The 18,846-nt window shown below is 38.6% G+C and overlaps 1 protein-coding gene across 4 annotated transcripts in view; it reads right to left on the bottom strand.

Moving 5' to 3' along the window:
* Positions 1–328: 328 nt before the first annotated feature.
* SH2D4B (SH2 domain containing 4B) overlaps positions 329–18,846 on the bottom strand; it is a 73,381-nt gene continuing 54,863 nt past the window's right edge. For 2 of the 4 annotated variants that reach the window (XM_065670775.1, XM_065670774.1), the window contains 2 exons: positions 7,493–7,713; positions 855–4,041 (listed from right to left, as the gene is read on the bottom strand). In XM_065670775.1, the coding sequence (XP_065526847.1) occupies positions 3,949–4,041; positions 7,493–7,713 (314 nt within the window). In that variant the 3' untranslated portion in view covers positions 855–3,948. Of the gene's footprint in view, positions 799–854; positions 4,042–7,492; positions 7,714–18,846 lie in introns of those variants that run through there. The other 2 variants (XR_010610759.1, XM_065670776.1) reach the window with 2 other exon arrangements.

Raw genomic sequence — 18,846 nt, 5'->3', positions numbered from 1 at the left:
TGGGCAACCTGTTCCAGTGCTCTGTCACTCTTACAGTAAAGAAGTTCTTCCTGATGTTAACGTGGAACTTCCTATGTTCCAGTTTACACCCATTGCCCCTTGTCCTATCACTGGATATCACTGAAAAAAGCCTAGCTCCATCAACAGCTTCAGAGATCACTAGATGTAGAGGCAGGCAGCGTGAAGCAGATGCAGCATTCAGGGCTGCAGTATGGACCAGCCTAAATCTTACAGACTGTGAATGTAAAGTCTAGCTCCAAGGTAAATTTAGCTCAAAGCTGAAATCTTGGAGACTTGCAGAGAGAAAGGGAAGTAGTGGTGCCCAGTCTTCCTCCCAGAGTAGCAAAAATCCAAAATGCCTTCAAAACAACGGGATTAGCACATTTCTCCCTTTCTTATTTTCTAATTTTTTTCCATATTTACTCCTTTACTGCTTTCCCTTCTATGTTTTTTACAATTTGGTTACCTTTTCATAGTACATTTATTTTCTGTGTAAGGCAACAAGAAGCAGGTCTTCTTAGAAAACAAAGTTCTTAGAAAAAAAAGTTCTTAGAAAACATCTGCGCACTTGTACTTCGCCCACTACTCTGAAGTGTATTGACAGCAGCTGCATGCCTCTATCAAGGAAAGCTTCTGTTCTTAACTTCTGCTTGCTATGATCTCCTTTTGTTTCCTTCAAAATTTATCTTCAGTTAAGTTGCACTGTATTTTATTGCTGCTGCTAGTTATGTATTGTTGAGTTTTTCTTTCCTTGTAACTCCATGAATTGGCTGGCTATTTTTCATTATTTCTGTGGGGCTATGGAAACAAAAAGCAATTCCTTTACTTGAGAATTCTGACATTTATTAGCATAACAAAACTCAGACAAAATTGCAGTTTTCCAAGTAATTTCATTTGCAGGGGAACTTACAAGGGATTTATTTTAAAGCCAGGTAAAACCTAGAATGAGAAATGGATGGAATTTAGACAGAAACATTCAGAAAATTTAAAGTAGGAAATGTGCTCTGGAGTGAAAATGAGGATGCTGTTGTGATGTTAATTACATCACAAGAGGACAGAAATTCAAGAGCTAATATTACCAAGCCTTCTTATCAGCTAAACAGAATGCAAGCAGTTGCTGGGAAGTGTGTCACCAGAAATAAATAGCTGTGTTATTATCAGTCTCTGAATGTGAATTCCTTATGGAACAAGTTGTTCAATATCCTGTCTGTAAACACTCTAAGAATTGTGTTCAATGCAGTAATCTTCCAAAACCTTTGGAAATTGCACATCTTCTTTTCTAGCATGCCTAGCACCTTTTCCAAAGAAAAGGCAGCATTTTATGTCCTCTTTATCTTTTTTACAGTACATAAAGGCAGAACAGCAGTTTGCAAAGATATCTAGGTGTCTAAAACCACCTTAATTACTCAGTACCACCTTTAGACCCTCAGTCCTATGCAGCCATCTACTGCTCTCTGGCCTCAGAGATAAGTCTATGAATACATATATCTTTTTTAACTTTAAATGGTCTCTGTCCATTCTCCTGTGAAGTAGGTGGTGGAACATGTGCAGCTGTGAATAACCTGAGACTGAGGTGGCTCTTGAGATGTCTATATAGAGGGAGCAAGCACAGAGCCAGTTTCTCAGAGGAAGCAGCTGGTAGATCCTGGAGCTGTTTGGAGGAGGTAGATTACACTTAGTGAATGTTCTACTGGAAAAAAGCAACTTTGTGATTATTTTACAGAGTCCACATTTGAAGCAAAAATAATTACTCTGTGCTGAGGTCCACATTCTGGCAGGTGGATTCAACAGCTGTATGTACCCTGTACCACCTGTATTCTGATCTCAGGTCACACACACAAGGCTTCTTATTTAATGGAGAAAATAGATCCTACAAAAGGCCTACATAAATGTTACTATGTTTGGAATTGCAGAGACGCATTCCATGTCTAGAATCCAGCCCCTGGTGACCTGCAAAGGATCACACTTTAAAAAAATTTCAAGACCACTTGGGTATATTGATCCTTTATCTGGCTGCCAAGTTATTTTGTTTCTTAAGGTATCAGACACATTGCTAAAGAATCTCCTACCTCTGTAAGCCTACCTCCTATGAAAAGCCCAGCTGTCTTATCTGAGCTCTGTGCACCAAGAACAGCCTGCTCCAGCTAATAAGCGTTGCTTATTTGCAGGGTACTGATTTGCTTTGTTATGAGGTGCTAACAGTAACTATTTAAAACCTCCTGAGCCAGTGTCTCAAGTGATTAATACAGAAATTCTCCAGCTAAGTCTCTTTGGAAAGTTCATTACAACTTTCTTTTCATGGATCACAGACATTGATGGATTAAATCACACAAAAAGCAATGTTAACGAAAGAAAATTTTCTTGAACAACAATGAAGTTTGTGTGCAAAAATCTGTACTTTAATATGGGTCAACTATAGAATTAATTACAAAAAATTGTTGCTATTATTACCATAGGTTTTTATTATTATTGTAGCACCTTAAATGTCTGAGCTTATAAAGTACCTCATACAAGTGTCTTGTCCCCGATGAGCTTACCATCTAGATTAGACAAAGTATAGAAAGGAACGGTGATTCAAGAGAAATGACTGTGTGAGGAGAGATGGATTTACCTGGGTTTCAGGAGGGAAGTCTACGGTGGGATTTGAAAGAGAACCACAGAGGAATTTAGGGACTGCCCAAAGCAGTAGCATATAGAAATACACATAGTGTGCCTTTCCTATGTGTTCACAGATTTCCAGGTAAAAATTAACTGTGAAGGTACAGTAACACATATGGATTGGTCCACTTTACATCTCAAAATACACATTATGTATGAAAAAGTATTGAGAAACTGCTTATTAAAGGCATGGCTGTAAGACTAATCAGTAGGTTCACAACTGACTCCGTCATGTCCCAGTTCACTCTTGAAACAAATCAGTTGCCCAGAAAACTGTCACAACCCGGTTATTTGGAATATTGCCCTGCAAAAATGAATGTTTGGAGCTAAAATGAACACTTCTATACCCAACAGATTTTGCATAGCCATTTATGGGAATAGAGCAAGGAGCACAGGAAGGTAATAGTAACAGTTTTGCAGCATTTTCACTCCATTCCCTGAATTGGCTGCCTCAGTAGTATCCAGCTTACCTGTGAAACAATGCAGGACTACATCAATACCATGTGACAGCCAGATTGCAAGAAGTGCCAAGACACAAATTTCAGGAGAGCATATTGACTATTGTGATGAGAGAAGTTGTTGCTCCAAATCAAGCTGCTTTCATTAGAATAAATTTCATTAGAATAAACTGACTGCTTTCTGTGCAGGAAATTCTTTCCAAGGCTGTTGCACTACATGAAAATGTAAATAAAATGTATATGAACTTATACTGTCTCTGCTGTGGTGAAATTTGTAGGTTTGAATTCAAAAGCACAGTGGCAAGTTTCCAGCTACATCTAAACACTTAAGCAATTACAAACTTCAAAAAGATGTTTTAAGACTGCTTCTCTTATCAAAAGTGCACTGCCAAGTAATGAGATGGTCAACAGAAACTGACAAAGATTGCTTTGGAAAAAAGAATCTAATCACCAATATTGGTACTTCATTCAATGCTGTATAAGTAGTTCCCAGTCATACGTCTTGCTGCATTTTGCTTTTTCAGTCTCAGACATTAAGAAAATTAAGATAGGAACTTAGCATTCAGCAATTGGCCATGACCCCCTGAAAAATTTCTGGGAATAGTCCTCATCTGTAATCTGCCGGTAACTTCTCACATTTAAAATGTCGGCAATATGAATAACGACGATAGTTAGATGCAAAACAGAAATATTTTGAGCCTTCTAATGAGGATGCATTTTGGCCACAAGACCAGGGGCACTGGAAGTTCATTAACTAATTTTCAGTAGTTATTTTTTGTAGTTATCTATTACTACAGCTATCCAGAATGCATTCCTGTTAGTCCTGAATCAGTTATTCAAATAAAGGGATGTAGTCTGGTGGATTCTTCTGCTGTCCACATGGCTCCAGTAGTAGCTCCCCACCTGAGGCTGTGATGATTTCTTCCTAGAAAGACAAAATCAATTAAAATATCAAAGGTCTAAGCTGTTCCCTGTCTACTAAAAAAAGCAACTGATAGGAACAAAGACCATCACTCCACTGTAATTTGTAACCAATTATGAATAAATGCTCAATAAAATAAGTACAGGCCATCAAAGGGATTCTGTCAACTATTCATATTCTTCATGCTTTGTTTATCTCTTACTTATGCCAGTAGTAACTTATGATAGTATCAAACAGTGAAATCAAGCAGTTGGTGTACAAGAAAGGCTGTGATATGTACTACCTGTAAGTTCCTACGCTACTTAAAAGAAACAGCTACAGATGCCTACAAAGGATGTTCTCAAGGGTTAACAGACATATGCCAGTCCTACTATGCTACTTCCATAGCCATTGGGATGAAAGAAGCTTCCCCAGGCAGACTGAGCAAGAGCTCAATGTTGGGTGCTCCCTCATAACAGTAACAGCTTTCTGACTGATTGTAGAGAAGGGAAAGATACAAACCTTGCTAGGGTAAAGAAAGTCTTTACAAGTAGCACCTATTCTCATTAAATACCCACATGGCAAGCCTGTCATTTCAGTAATTAATTACCAACATGAATAAAAAAAGAAAAACTCACTGGAAAAGTAGAGAACTTGGTCTTTGCGTTTATTCCTACAGTAATGATAATTCACTTTTTTTTTTTTTATTGTCGAAGTTTAAGATTTCTAGATGCACCAAATTGAGCCAGAATCCAGAATTATATTGACTAAAATAGCAATCTTTCATCTGAAATTTTACATCCAACTTATGGATCTATACGACCTAACATTTTCAGAACTTATCCAGTTTCTATTGAAATTCAATGAAAAATTTGCTGTCTCCTTTCCTCAGAATATGTGGAAGCTCCCAGGTGTGGTTCTATCCCAATCACTACCTCAGAATGAGAATAAGTTCAGAAAGTTGCTACTCAAATTAAGTGCTTATGAGAAGGTTATGAGGAAGTAAATACAAAGATTTAACAATGATTTTGGATATGTTATTGCTGCTTTCCACACAATATTTAAATGCAAATAATAAGATAAAATGCTCACTTACACCCTCTTCTGTAAGAATTTATTTTCTTCCTGCTAATGGTTAACACCCCCGCGTATCTGTCACCCTGAGTGATCTCTTCCCATTTTTTTTAAAGCAAAACAAAGCAGTGTGAGATTAATAATCATAGAGTCATAGAATAGTTAGGGTTGGAAAGGACCTCAAGATCATCTAGTTCCAACCCCCCTGCCATAAGTGTAAGCAACTTAAAAAATAGTAATGCCAGCTACGCTTATTTTCATTGAAAGTGAGAAGGACCCTCAGAGAGAAGCCCATGCAACTTTTGGGGTGGGAAAGTATAGTTTTGCCAAAAATAGTCCCGATGAAGCAGCAACTTTTCCAAACAATATAGCAATAGCTACAAGAGCAAATGTGCCTGCAGCACAACCATTTATATAAAGAGTGCGTAGCTGGTTACAGAAAGGCTTTGGGACACTTGGCATTGTACTCTACCAAAAAGGGCAGGCAGAAAAGCTTCAAAGAACACCATACAAGAGACAGGATAAGATATCTCCTGAAGTGATTGCCAAAGAAACCAGTTTTAATATGGTTATTACCTTAGACAGTTCAAAGAGAGTTGTGGGGGAACTTTAAAAGTGAACTGGCTTCTATTGGCTTACTGCAGAGGGAACTATTAACTATTGTCAGGGGACAGCTAAGAAAACTTTTGCTTTCTTTAAATGTTAGAAACTAAAAGCCATTCTGATTCTGACAAATACTCTGTTGCTGTCTGCAAATAAGTGTGTTTCTAATGCAGTGATTGCATAGGGTGAGCTGTGTTGAAAATATGGGAACATAACTGGAACAGAGATGGCTGGGACTGGTTGTCACCATCGCCCCTCCACAGAAGTACATGGAATACTACTTTAGCCAAAGCTCCCGCATCCAGTGCCTGATAGTCTGCATTTGGCGTGTTGTATGTGTGCTTTTCTTTCCCTGGCATAGCTCTGGTTAGACTCTTTCCAGTTGTACTGGGTCTGTCTGGGATGGAGTTAACTTTCTCCACATCAGTCTGTATGGTGGTATGTTTTGAATTTGTGGCTAAAACAGTGTTGGGTAACACACTAATGTTTTGGCTGTTGCTGATCAGTGTCTGCATAGCATCAAGGCTTTCTCTTTTTTTCCACTCAGGCCCTGCTGGCCGGGAGTAGGCTGGGAAGAAGTGAGAAGTTGTGAGGGGACACAGCCCAGATGTTTGATCCAAACTGCACAAAAAGATATTCTGTATCATAAAATGTCATGTTCAGCAATAAAAATGGGATAAAGGAAGAAGAGGGAGTGGGGATTGACTTCCAACATAGCCTTTGAGAGAGAATTTCAGCAAATTAGGGGAGGGTGTATTTTTTTTGATCAGATATGACACCTAGTATCTTCCCATGTGGAAATATAATTTGTGGAAATATAATTTGTGGAAATATAATGTCATAGTGATCTGTGAGGGGACACTAAAACACTCAAGAGATGTTGCAAACTAGCTGAAATAAAGATTTTAAAGAGAAGGAAAATTGAAAGAAAAATAACCACTATTTAGTGTTTGTGAGACTGAATGCTAAAAGAAAAAAAAAATCTGTGAAAAAAAAAGAGGAGAAAAAATTCAACAGAATTAGTTTGAAATGAGTGAGAAAAGGATAAAAAAGGAAAAGGACCTAGAAAAGAGAGGATGAAGAGAAATTCTGAGGGTGGCTAAGAAAAAAGCAGAATTAAAACTGCATCTGGGAAAGATGCAACATGATGGAAACAATCTACACTATCAGAAAGCTGAGTCACAGTCTGGCAACAAGAAACATAAATCAGAGGCAAAATAATTCAAACCCATCTAAAGTCAAAGACGAGTAGTAAATTACTCTTGCAAGATTGTTTTGTGTAAGATGGAGTGACCTTTACAACATCCCCAAAAGAGAACCCCTCCACATTCCCTTCTTTACTGCAGGGCTCCACTCCTTTGCTTTTGCACATTCAAAGTGAATCACATCAAAGTTTGGAAAAATTATGAAATTTCATCGAAAGACCTTTCTGTGGTATTTCCAATCCAATTTTGCACAGCAAAGATGCTCCAAATGTTAGCTGTGTCAATCCTTATTAGCCCATTTTTAGCCCAGGAGAGCGCACATTGTGTAAGAATCTGCTTAGAAGGGGACACAAATACGTGTTGAAGCGTTTGACTGAATGGTAAAAGCCTTCTGATTCATTGCAACAAAGACACAAAGTAAAAATGTTACTACTTGGCATTTCTAATGCCAAGCTAACTGCAGAATATATGCATATATTCTTTCCCCCACTATGGTTGTTACTGGTTTCCAATGTGGTTTCAAATTACATGGTTCCTCTCTAAATTATTAATCCATTCCACTCAGCTATTGATCTCTAGCTAGCAAGTGTTACCTTGTGAAAATCAATAAGATCTGTCAGTGTTGCATGTCGGTTTGGATCTACCCCCAAGAAGCTGTAGAAATCCCCCGAAGCATCAATGAGGAAGTGTTTGAACCCACTTTGCTGGCGATAAGACAACGCATAGCCCCAGATTTTCTCACTGACTCGCACCAGGAATGTTCCTTCAGATTTATTCATCAACAACTCTTCTGCCTCCTGGCGACTGATAATACCTGGCAAGAAAAAAAATGGACAAAAACTAAGGTTATGCAGATAGCAGTCAGAGTAAATCAAATGCAACAAATACAGAACAGAACTGAAATTCAAATCGCATGACTTCTCAAGACTGAAATGTTTATAGGAGGAGTTAGAGCTATGGAGAGAACGTTTATGCCATTTGTTTCTGAAGGATAGCTAAAAGGGTTTTGATAGAGTCTGGTGGGATATGCTTTTTAATTGTCTGATTCAGACTTGCTTACTGCTTTTTCAAAGGAAGTGCATAAATGCAACCGGTCTATCAGACTAGCAAGTTCTGTACATGGGATCATTTAGCAGACTAGCATGGTTTGGCACTGCAATTTGAATTAGCAGTATGCTGCTGATATTTGCAATTGTATTGTAGTATATTTGACTTGTTGCCTTACAACTGTTTTATAGGTCCTAAAGAAAGAACGTAAAGCAAGTGCCAGGAGAAAAAGCATTTGTCTGCTTTTGTACATCCCTGCACATATGCGTCCATAGATGCATATAAATAAATTGGAACACAAAGAAATAAAATCCTGCAACTAACAGAGCTGCTAAGAGAGATGAGCATGTTAGATACTTATTCACAAGCTTGCATTTCTAGGGAACATTGTCACAGAGGAAAACAAGAAACAAAGAAAGCTCATAGCCCTTTCCTGCTGGGACCTTTCAGGCTTAATATTAGAGAAAGAGTCTCTAATTAAAAACTGTAGCCATGAGCTAAAGCGACACAAATATTGAATATTGTATTTGTCGACCAGAAGTGACAAATTCAAATTCTTTACAATTCATAATGAACAATGAGTTATGTACCTTGCTCTGGGACAAGAGAAGACAAAATTAATTGGGGCTCCTTGCAGTATGTAACTATCATCCGGTGGTAATTTTCTCTATGAGCCAACGTATTTCTCTGGACAAACTCAACCAGTTTGATCAAATCAACCAGGGAACAAAGTCTTTCCCCATATCCTGGACACCAAGTGGTTGTTTTATAGGTGAATTAATTCCTTTGCTGTATGAAAAATATATTTGTCAGAGCCAAAGAAGGATCACAAATTTAGATTTTCAGAGTAAGCAAGAGAAAAAGTTTAAGAGGAGTATTACTTTCAAGAATTTTCCCATTTTATGTTTCTGTGTTAGAAGAATCTTCATCTCTCTTTTCCTTTCTAATCCCTGGATGCAACACAGAAGTTGCTGTTACTTCTGCCTGCAAACAGGGTATAGAAGATAAACCCTATCCTGATCACACTCCACGTAAAAGATGTGATCAGAATTGCACCCAGCACTGAACCAGGTCCACCCACCTAGAGACCCTGGTTCAAATTTGCATGGTAGGCCTAGAGGACAGTAAGCTCATCTCTCATAATTATCTGTGAAATACCAGATGCTCACTTCAGTCAGGAACAGATGTTGAATTAGGCCATCCTGAATGTGAGCATGGCACAAATGTCAATAAATAATACATGTACATGTTTCAAAGTTGCTCTCTGTGAAGCTAAACTTTCTTGAAACAATATAATACTGCTTGTTATTGTAGAAGCTTACACATGTCCTAGTGAGAGTTCCATGGAATCCAGGTACTGAAAAGCCACACTGGTGTAGCATAATAATAACCATAGCCCAGGGATTACCAATTTGTACATACAAAGAAGTACCTACCTGAAAGACCAAAGTACTATTCTATTCTATGTTTGGCATGCTTTAATTAAGCCCACAAGGAAAATTATGCCTCTGGGAGACATAAGGAACTGAGGAGATCTGGGTCCTAAAAGCAAGCACTGTGTGGTGTTAGAAAACAAAGAAAAGCATCTCTTTCTTTCAGTTTTTGTCTACTTTGAGACAATAAATTCCTTTTACAGTTTTACTGGTGCGATGAGGAGCACAACAAGGGCTCAATCTCAGTGGGGCTCAAAGGTCCTTCCTGAAATATCTTCAGTAATTATTAAGATGAAACATAACACATATATACTCTGCTGAATAAGGTAAAGTTTCTGGAGGATATTGCATCATTTTTGCACCAGAAATGCAAAACAGGCAGCAATCATGCAAACATAAGCTTTTGTTTAGAAACAGCAGGCTATGGCTCAGCCAATAGTGTCAATTGCTGCACCATGCAAAACTAAAAACAGTTTTATTGGAGGTGTTCCAAGATTAATTTTTTTAAATTCTTGAACTCTGTTCAAATGAAAAGATAGTACTAATATGAATCCATATGATACAGCATATTATGTGAAGCTGTATCACTAGGATCCCAATACTAGGTGCCCTGCGCCAAGAATTACACAAAAATTGATTCTGAAATCACACTATTTGTTAATCTACTCTTAGAATCATAGAATAGTTAGGGTTGGAAAGGACCTCAAGATCATCTAGTGCCAACCCCCCTGCCATGGACAGGGGCACCTCACACTAAACCATCCCACACAAGGCTTCATCCAACCTGGCCTTGAACACTGCCAGGGATGGAGCACTCACAACCTCCCTGGGCAACCGATTCCAGTGTCTCACCACCCTAAAAGGAAAAAATTTCCTCCTTATATCCAATCTAAACTTCCCCTGTTTAAGTTTTAACCCATTACCCCTCGTCCTGTCACTACAGTCCCTGATGAACAGTCCCTCCCCAGCATCCCTATAGGCCCCCTTCAGGTACTGGAAGGCTGCTATGAGGTCCCCACGCAGCCTTCTCTTCTCCAGGCTGAACAGCCCCAACTTTCTCAGCCTGTCTTCGTACGGGAGGTGCTCCAGTCCCCTGATCATCCTCGTGGCCCTCCTCTGGACTTGTTCCAGCAGTTCCATGTCCTTTTTATGTTGAGGACACCAGGACTGCACACAATACTCCAGGTGAGGTCTCACAAGAGTAGAGTAGAGGGGCAGGATCACTTCCTTCGACCTGCTGGTCACACTCCTTTTGATGCAGCCCAGGATACGGTTGGCTTTCTGGGCTGCGAGCGCACACTGCCAGCTCATGTTCATTTCCTCATCGACCAGCACCCCCAAGTCCTTCTCTGCAGGGCCGCTCTGAACCTCTTCTTTGCCCAGTCTGTAGCTGTGCCTGGGATTGCTCCGACCCAGGTGTAGGAGCTTGCACTTGTCATGGTTGAACTTCATAAGGTTGGCATCAGCCCACCTCACAAGCGTGTCAAGGTCCCACTGGATGGCATCCCTTCCCTCCAGCATATCAACCGGACCACATGGCTTGGTGTCATCGGCAAACTTGCTGAGGGCGCACTCAATCCCACTGTCCATGTCAGCGATGAAGATGTTGAACAAGACCGGTCCCAACACCGATCCCTGAGGGACACCACTCGTTACCGGTCTCCAGCCGGACATTGAGCCATTGACCACAACTCTTTGTGTGTGGTCGTCCAGCCAGTTCTTTATCCACCGAGTGGTCCATCCATCAGATTGATATCTCTCCAATTTAGAGAGAAGGATGTCGTGTGGGACAGTGCCAAACACTTTGCACAAGTCCAGGTAGATGACATCAACTGCTTTACCCTTATCCATCAATTCTGTAGCCCCATCATAGAAGGCCACCAGATTGGTCAGGCAGGATTTCCCCTTAGTGAAGCCATGCTGGCTGTCACCAAGCACTTTGTTGTTTTTCATGTGCCTTAGCATGCTGTCCAGGAGAATGTGCTCCAAGATTTTACCAGGCACAGAGGTGAGACTGACTGGTCTGTAATTCCCCGGGTCTTCCATTTTCCCCTTCTTGAAAATGGGGGTTATATTTCCCTTTTTCCAGTCGTCGGGAACTTCACCTGACTGCCATGATTTTTCAAATATGATGGCCAGTGGCTTAGCAACTTCATTCGCCAGCTCCTTCAGGACCCGCGGATGGATTCCATCAAGTCCCACGGACTTGTATGCGCTCAGATTTTGAAGATGGTCTCGAACCAGATCCTCTCCTACAGTGGGCCCAAGGTCTTCATTCTCACAGTCCCTGCATCTACTTTCTAAGAACTGGGTGGTGCAGTCAGAGCCTTTGCCAGTGAAGACCGAGGCAAAGAAGTCATCCAGAACCTCAGCCTTCTCCAGATCCTGTGTAGCCCGTTCTCCCGAAAGCTTCCTCAGGTGGCCTATTTTGTCCCTAGTCTGTTTTTTGTTTGCTATGTACCTGTAGAATCCCTTCCTGTTATCCTTAACATCCCTGGCTAGGTTTAATTCTAACTGGGCCTTAGCCTTCCTAACCTGGTCCCTAGCTTCCCGGACAACATTCCCCAAATTGCCTTAGTTTAAGTATACAATGAAAGGTTTCATGCCTACTTCCTTGTTAAATCTCTGCTAGAAATACATGTAGACAAGCCACACTAACAAGCTCAGAGCATTTAATGACACAGGAAAGGATAAACAATTCCATTACCAGCAAATGCGACATTAATTCCAATAATCGATATTTATACTGTAATTCTAGATTAAAACCATGCTGTTAACTTTCAAGATAGGAATTGGGTGCTGTTACAACTACCCCTTCTCTAAGCAGTGTCAGAATTGTCATGCAGCCCTGCTAGGGAATGAGGTGGCATAGACCATTTGCCACTTAAAAAATAAAGGGTTTGTAAAGAAACAGACTTGTTAAAAAGAAGGTTTGTATTATATGGTGAACATTATTCTTAGGATATTTCTAGGGTGACCATCACTATTAGGCATATAATACAAAATTCATTTAGCACCAATTAATTCAATGCTAAACAATCTGCTCACCTGCTTTCAACTCCTACCAGTAGAACTAAACCACTTCAGGCTTCCACGTGATGTTATATTCTTTGCCAGACCTTATTTTTGTTCTGGGCACTTTATATCATTGAGTAGATGAGAAATGCTACATTGCTCACAGCTCTTTTCTGGTTTAATTCTCTTTTCTGCTAAAATGGTGTAATAAATTATCAGCCAGCTGTTTTCTTCCCTTTTTCTCTCTTGATTCTGTTAACAGCTCATGAGAAACCATCTCTCTCTACCACCTCCTCCCTCTCTCTGCCTCCTAGTTATTTTATTTCTGGTTCAATGCTTTAGTGTGTGGTGATTGCAGCAATGAAAGTCTCCCTTCACCCTTTAATAAATGGTAGGCTGTTCTCAAGACAACTAGAAAAAGAGTGGCACTGTTCACTCCTGAGACAGCTGTAGGGAAATACACAACATCTGAGAAAGCCCTACATGAGCATTTAAAACTGTTTGAACTGAAGTCAGGAAACTTTGGTTTCCCAGGGCTCGGGTAAGAGGTTTAGAATCACTGATGCTCTTATTTGTGCTCGTTAGGATATTAATTGGAAATATTATCTCAAAAGGAAACCAGTGACGCTTTGAAAGCTAATTTTCCCTTCTCGTTAATCCTTGCTAATCTCTTAAAAAAAAAAAAAAAAGAAAAAAAAAAAGAGGCAACAACTTCACTTGATATAAAGCAATGCTGTGTTAAACAAAAGCAGTAATCCTGTAATGTCAGCACAACTTTGCAAACCAGCCATTCAAATAAATACCTCACAATTAATCAATCTATCATCAATATAATTATTTTAACTTGTCATATGGCCATATACACAGAGTATTTGGATAGGAGTTAGCAACCCCACTGAAACCCCCTTACATCTTCTGCCTGTCATGCTAAACAATTTCTCTCAGAGTATACAGACTGCTGTTGTCTATAACAAGCTCCTCTTAAAGGCATGGAAATCTATCAGTTGGTTTGAGTTTTAGGCTCCCCTCCCAGATTCACAGTATGCATCTATCGTGTTGCATGCATCTACCTGTCCGTTTTAAACATTCTAGTTTTGCAATGTTTATTAATGTAAGTTGTGAAGACATTAAGTTAAATGTTAATATTAATTTTGTAATGCATATAAACATTTTGGATTCTTAGCAAGAGAGTAACATTTTGGACGACAGTTATTTCAAATCACAGGACATTCATCATCAACTGACATGTTCCTCATTAACATATTCATTTTTAAATACAGTGCCTGTAATGACAATTTGTGGATGACAGTCAGTTCTTAACATTTTGTTGTAATTATGGTCTTTTTACTGATACCAATCTTCAATCAACTGCTCCAAAAAAGGAAAAAGAACATCCTAACATTTAGAGTATGTTAAGCCCACATGGGAACTAGAGAGTCCATTATAAACTTAGTGGGCACAGCTAAGAAATCTTGATACTGCCTTCCAAGTTTACAGCAGCCTCAATAGCAGAAAATGCTATTCTGAAACATTATAAGATGACACTTTAGCTTCCCACTCTTCTCTCAGCATTATACTACCTACCTCCTTGAGTGAAACTCAGGAGATGAAATACAGAAATATTTGCTAAAAGAATGTCATAACAAGCACGAATTCAAACTAGAAAAGCTGATAAACTTTGCCAACAAGGCAGGACTATGTATTAGAAGTCTAAAGTCATTTTTTTATTATACAGATAAAATTACACCATGTCTGTTGTTGTAATCTACCTGTGGTCTAATGTGCCACATGTAATAACAATGTCAATACATAAAGATAATTTGGCCTTTAATGATCGTTATATTTTTAACATGGGTATGTGCATTTATGTATGCCAAGAGGTCAGCTAAGACTGGAGGGACAGCAGGTATAAACACAGCCCAGAAGCATTCATTTACCCTCCTGCAATAGAAGCTATTTGCTTAGTCAATGTTTTCTCTTTTCATATTTTTTCATTAGACTGATCTCAAACACTCTAGTGCATGAGGCTTTATTTACAGAGCAAAAGCATCACAAATACTGGCATGAATAAATAGTAATGAGAGCATTCATGCCAAAAGTGTTTTCATGACCATTATGAAAAGCCTTTTATTTCACAAAATTGATTTGTTGAACAATTATGAATATACACAAGTAATCAATAAAGAGGAAAGAGACTCATCCTGTTTATACAACTCAAGACATCTGGCCAGGGAAGTGTGTGATTTAGGTCACCAATCAAAACTAGGATCCAAAACACAAGGAAGCCAATATCAGCATCTCTTCTGTTTTCAACAGAATTAGATCAAAGCCCATGTGAATACAAATATTCCTAGCCATCATTATGTGAATAATTCATATGCTAAAGGTCATACAAATGCACTACACCTAGAGCAAGTGTAAATAATAAATAAATGAGTAAATACACGGAATTATGAAGAATTAGGATATAACTCCCAAATAATGTAAAGGACTATATTTGTCCAATTATATAGGCAGACCTAAGTAGTAATTTGAAAGATAGTTATAAAATGGCACAAGGGTTAAAAGGATCAGTTTTCTAAGCACCAGCCAATCCCTTCCAACTTTTGGAACTGAAAAATTAAGCTAGACAGACATACTACTATAACTATACCATTTGGAATAAAATATTTCTCAAAAGAAAATAACCAAGCAAATATTCAAAAAGTTTCCAGATAAATTTCCTCCAAGACTTACTTTAAGAATCAAAAGTTGGATTACCTTGCAAAAAAAGCTTAAATATATTTCAGAGAATGGCTATAAAAGCCTGAAAATAAATATGGATTGAGCAGATTTTTTGTCTTGGGTACTTTTAATTAAAAGAAAAACGTTCCAGTTTGAGAAGAGGAAAACACGTTACAGGTTTTTCTGCATACATCACTATAATAATAAAAATCACATAGTTGGAATTAAAGACCCAACCCACTTGGGACCAAAATACGATTAAAGGCAATCAGTTTTGAAAGAAATAATCAGAAATGTAAACAGAAATTCAGAAGGGATTAATCCAACTGCCGCCAGTGTGGTTTCAGAAGAGCTGACAGCCTGTGATAGCATGCCAGCATTAACATAAATCACTGTCAGGAAGTACAAAGGCAGCTTGTAAGAACACTGGTCTATGAACCTAACGGCGGGGGTCATAGATTTCAGAGTCAACAGCAAAGGAAGATATACATGAGGAATAAACACAAACTAAGATGAAAGCTGAAGCTAGGGAACTAAGGTTTAGAATAAATCTGACCTTTTTATGATCCCATAAGGTGGGACAATAAAGGCTTGAAACAAATCTTTGAATGCACGATACTAGAAATCAGCTCTGGTCTAGAAGAAGGTGAAAAATCCAGCTCCTTCAACCACTCAGAAAGATCAAAAGCATTAAAGAATGGAAGATGAAGTGATTGCTTCCCTGCAGTGCAAGAGCTAGAGCAGCTATAGTTTACGCTCTCAAGGAAAAGCAGTCTCTACATCACTCAGAGCAATAGTTTCCTCAGGCTGGTTTTTTTGAGTTCTCTCCCACAGGTGTAAGTCTATATGTGGACCCTTAAGCTGAGAACATACTTATGGTTGTTCATTGGGAAGGGCACAATTAATTCACAAAACTATGATGTTTAGTCTGAATATGTTATGAGAAAACCAATGCCATGTATAATTTATAGATCACTGCTATCATTTATGGTGGTTTATGGACTGATCTGCAACTGAAATAGCTAAAGGATAATATACATATCTAGGTCACACCTCATTTTTCCAGGTGTTACAGCAGGAGTAGCATGCACAATTGAATACATGCATAAATATTTGCAGGAGTAGGCATTTACAGTGTGCCACTATTAAAAAGGTTTCATTCTCTCCTTCCTTTTAGTCACAATACTTTTTTGGATAGTGCAACAAAACAAGTAATGAAAAGAGAAGATCAATAGCATTGTGTGAGAAAAGCTATGGCAGAGAGATAACAATAGCTCTGCCTATGCTATTTCAGAATAGAAGCATTAAAGACTGAAAAGCAAAGCAAGGGGGTAAATTAAAGACGGCTGGTAACAGAAACAAAGCTGTTGAAGCTATTTATCATCTGCTTTTAAAGCAGGATAAAATCCCATGGGACTAGGTCTTCAAAAGAGTTCTGTTCCCATTTAGGCATTGAAATAAATGGCCATGCTTAAAAAAAAAAAAAAAAAAACAAACAGCACAATGACTGAGGTTTTGTGGTTGGATTTTGTTTTTTCCAAAACCTGGCCAAAAGTGTCACAGCAAGAGCCCAAGAGCTGAATTCCTATGAAATGCTTTTCCTTCTTACAGCTGGCGAGACTGTAGATATTTCATGCTGTGCTGCATGTTGGTAATCTGATTTAAGTCTGAGTAAATAGCACAGTATCCATAAATATTACTAAGGGACTATAGGCATCTGTGCTGATAATAGAGAGAAAATGTGCAATAGGTTACAAAAAGCAGAACCTAAAATACAAGTAAATAAACTAAAACCTCCCTGTCTGCACATAAGTGCAATGGGAAGCAAAACTTGGATGCATTTAGAAATCAACAGGTAAAATGCATATTTGAAATACAGTGGCCATGTCACAGATAAGGTTATCTGAGTACTCAGTGGTCAGTACAGGGCTTGCCTCCTCCCAGAGCTGCACAGGCAAAGTGAAGTGACACTGGTTAGAGAGTCTGGAGAAATCTTTCTTTGTTCCACATTCACCTCCTTCTGTGCAAGCTCAGGAACAAAGCATGCAGCATTCCATACCTAAGATAGAGATAGATCTGTGCTTTTGAAAGGTAAGCAGGAGTCCATTACCCATTCTTCACCATTCCTCTCCTTTATCACCATCCTGGTACATTTAAGATACATGCCACATTGGGAAAAATCACACCAGTGAATTTCAGCTATTTCACCAGCAGGCCTTGCTCAGTATAGAAAGTATCCTCTGTGCTACAAACAGAAATATATAGAAAACAAAGGCCCAGAGGAATAATGCTTTTCTAGGGGCAAGAGATCTCTTCAGGCAAGGATGAGGTATACTGATAATGTACCATGCCCTAAACAAGCTCTTCTTGAAGACTTATGTGGTGCATAGTACTATCCTCATCCTCTATGTACGGGAGAAATTCACCAAGGAAAAGCATCATATGTAAAAAAAATATAAGCCTCTCCAGTGGTGTTTTGTATTTTGTTGGGTTTGGGGTTTTGTTTGCTTTTGTTGCTGTTGTGTTTTTTTTTTTTGTTTGTTTTTAATAATATGTATTAATCTCTCTGTTCTGTCAGCATAAAGCTGTTCTAAGAATAAAAAAATTCAGACCTCAGAAGGTTTTTTAATTCCCTAAGGCTGAGATTCCTTAAAGCAATTAAAAATCTCCTGAAATTCTGAAGGAAATGGGTGCCTTACTCCCCTGGGTATCTTTGAAAATGCTGCCTAAAGGAGTAATGCAGTTATAATGAGTATTTTTCTTCAGGTTTACAGAAAATCAGATGTGCTACATCCATTGTTGCTAGTGTGGCTTACAGTTAATTCCCTATGCACTCTGCAGAAAATATACCCCTTAATTGTCTCCTTTAAAGTTCATTCTATATACAAACTATCAAGTACTGTAAAAACCCTTTATACCCACTGTCAAAATATTTACACCATATTCACTAACGAGCAGTACAGCACAAAAAGATAGGTCTGAATACACCATGGGTATAATAGAGCTATAAATTTTTCTGGTAATGCCTCCTCAAAGCATAGTGTTGATTTCTTTCTTTCCTTCAGAGTCAGCCTAGACTGCATTAGCCAGGAGGAAAACAAAGATTTCAGACTGTCTCTTCTCTTGGTACATTGTTAATTGTCACATATTAGGGAAGAAATGTAGCACAAAAGACCTTCAACCTTTTATCTCAGATGTATGTCTTGATTTCTTTTATAAAGATGGACTCTTCTGCCCTGAAATCCCTGCAATGAGCCTCTGTTAGTACCCTTTAATTTTTCTGAGGTTTCTCTTAACATCTGAACAGCTTCTGAAAAAGCATTTTAAAAATTAGAACAGTTAACCATTCCATTTTCAGTGGTTTCTCAGACTACATTCTCTGAGTGTAGTTTACCATGCATGATCAGTAAATTGACAGAAATTGAGGGGCAAGAACATTTCATTTTGTATTGTTTTCACTGACTACAATTTGAAGCTTCTATGGTCTAGTGAAATCAACGGAAGATCAACATGGAGGTTCCAAGCACCTAAATAGGATGTCTTACATAAACAGTACAAATATTCTTGATAATGATGTTTTTTTACTTTGCTGATAGGATGACTGGATAATAAGAAAGTGATTGCTTAAAAAAAAAAAGATAAATAAAATCAGTAAATACTTCCAGGCCTATATAGGCATCCTAAATGCTGTTATAGATGGTTGACATTTCCTGCAAATAGCATGGAAA

Source organism: Lathamus discolor, chromosome 3, assembly GCF_037157495.1.
Source record: "Lathamus discolor isolate bLatDis1 chromosome 3, bLatDis1.hap1, whole genome shotgun sequence".
NCBI lineage: Eukaryota > Metazoa > Chordata > Aves > Psittaciformes > Psittacidae > Lathamus > Lathamus discolor.
The sequence above is the reverse complement of the archived record's forward strand: the minus strand, read 5'-3'. Positions and strand labels throughout refer to the sequence as shown.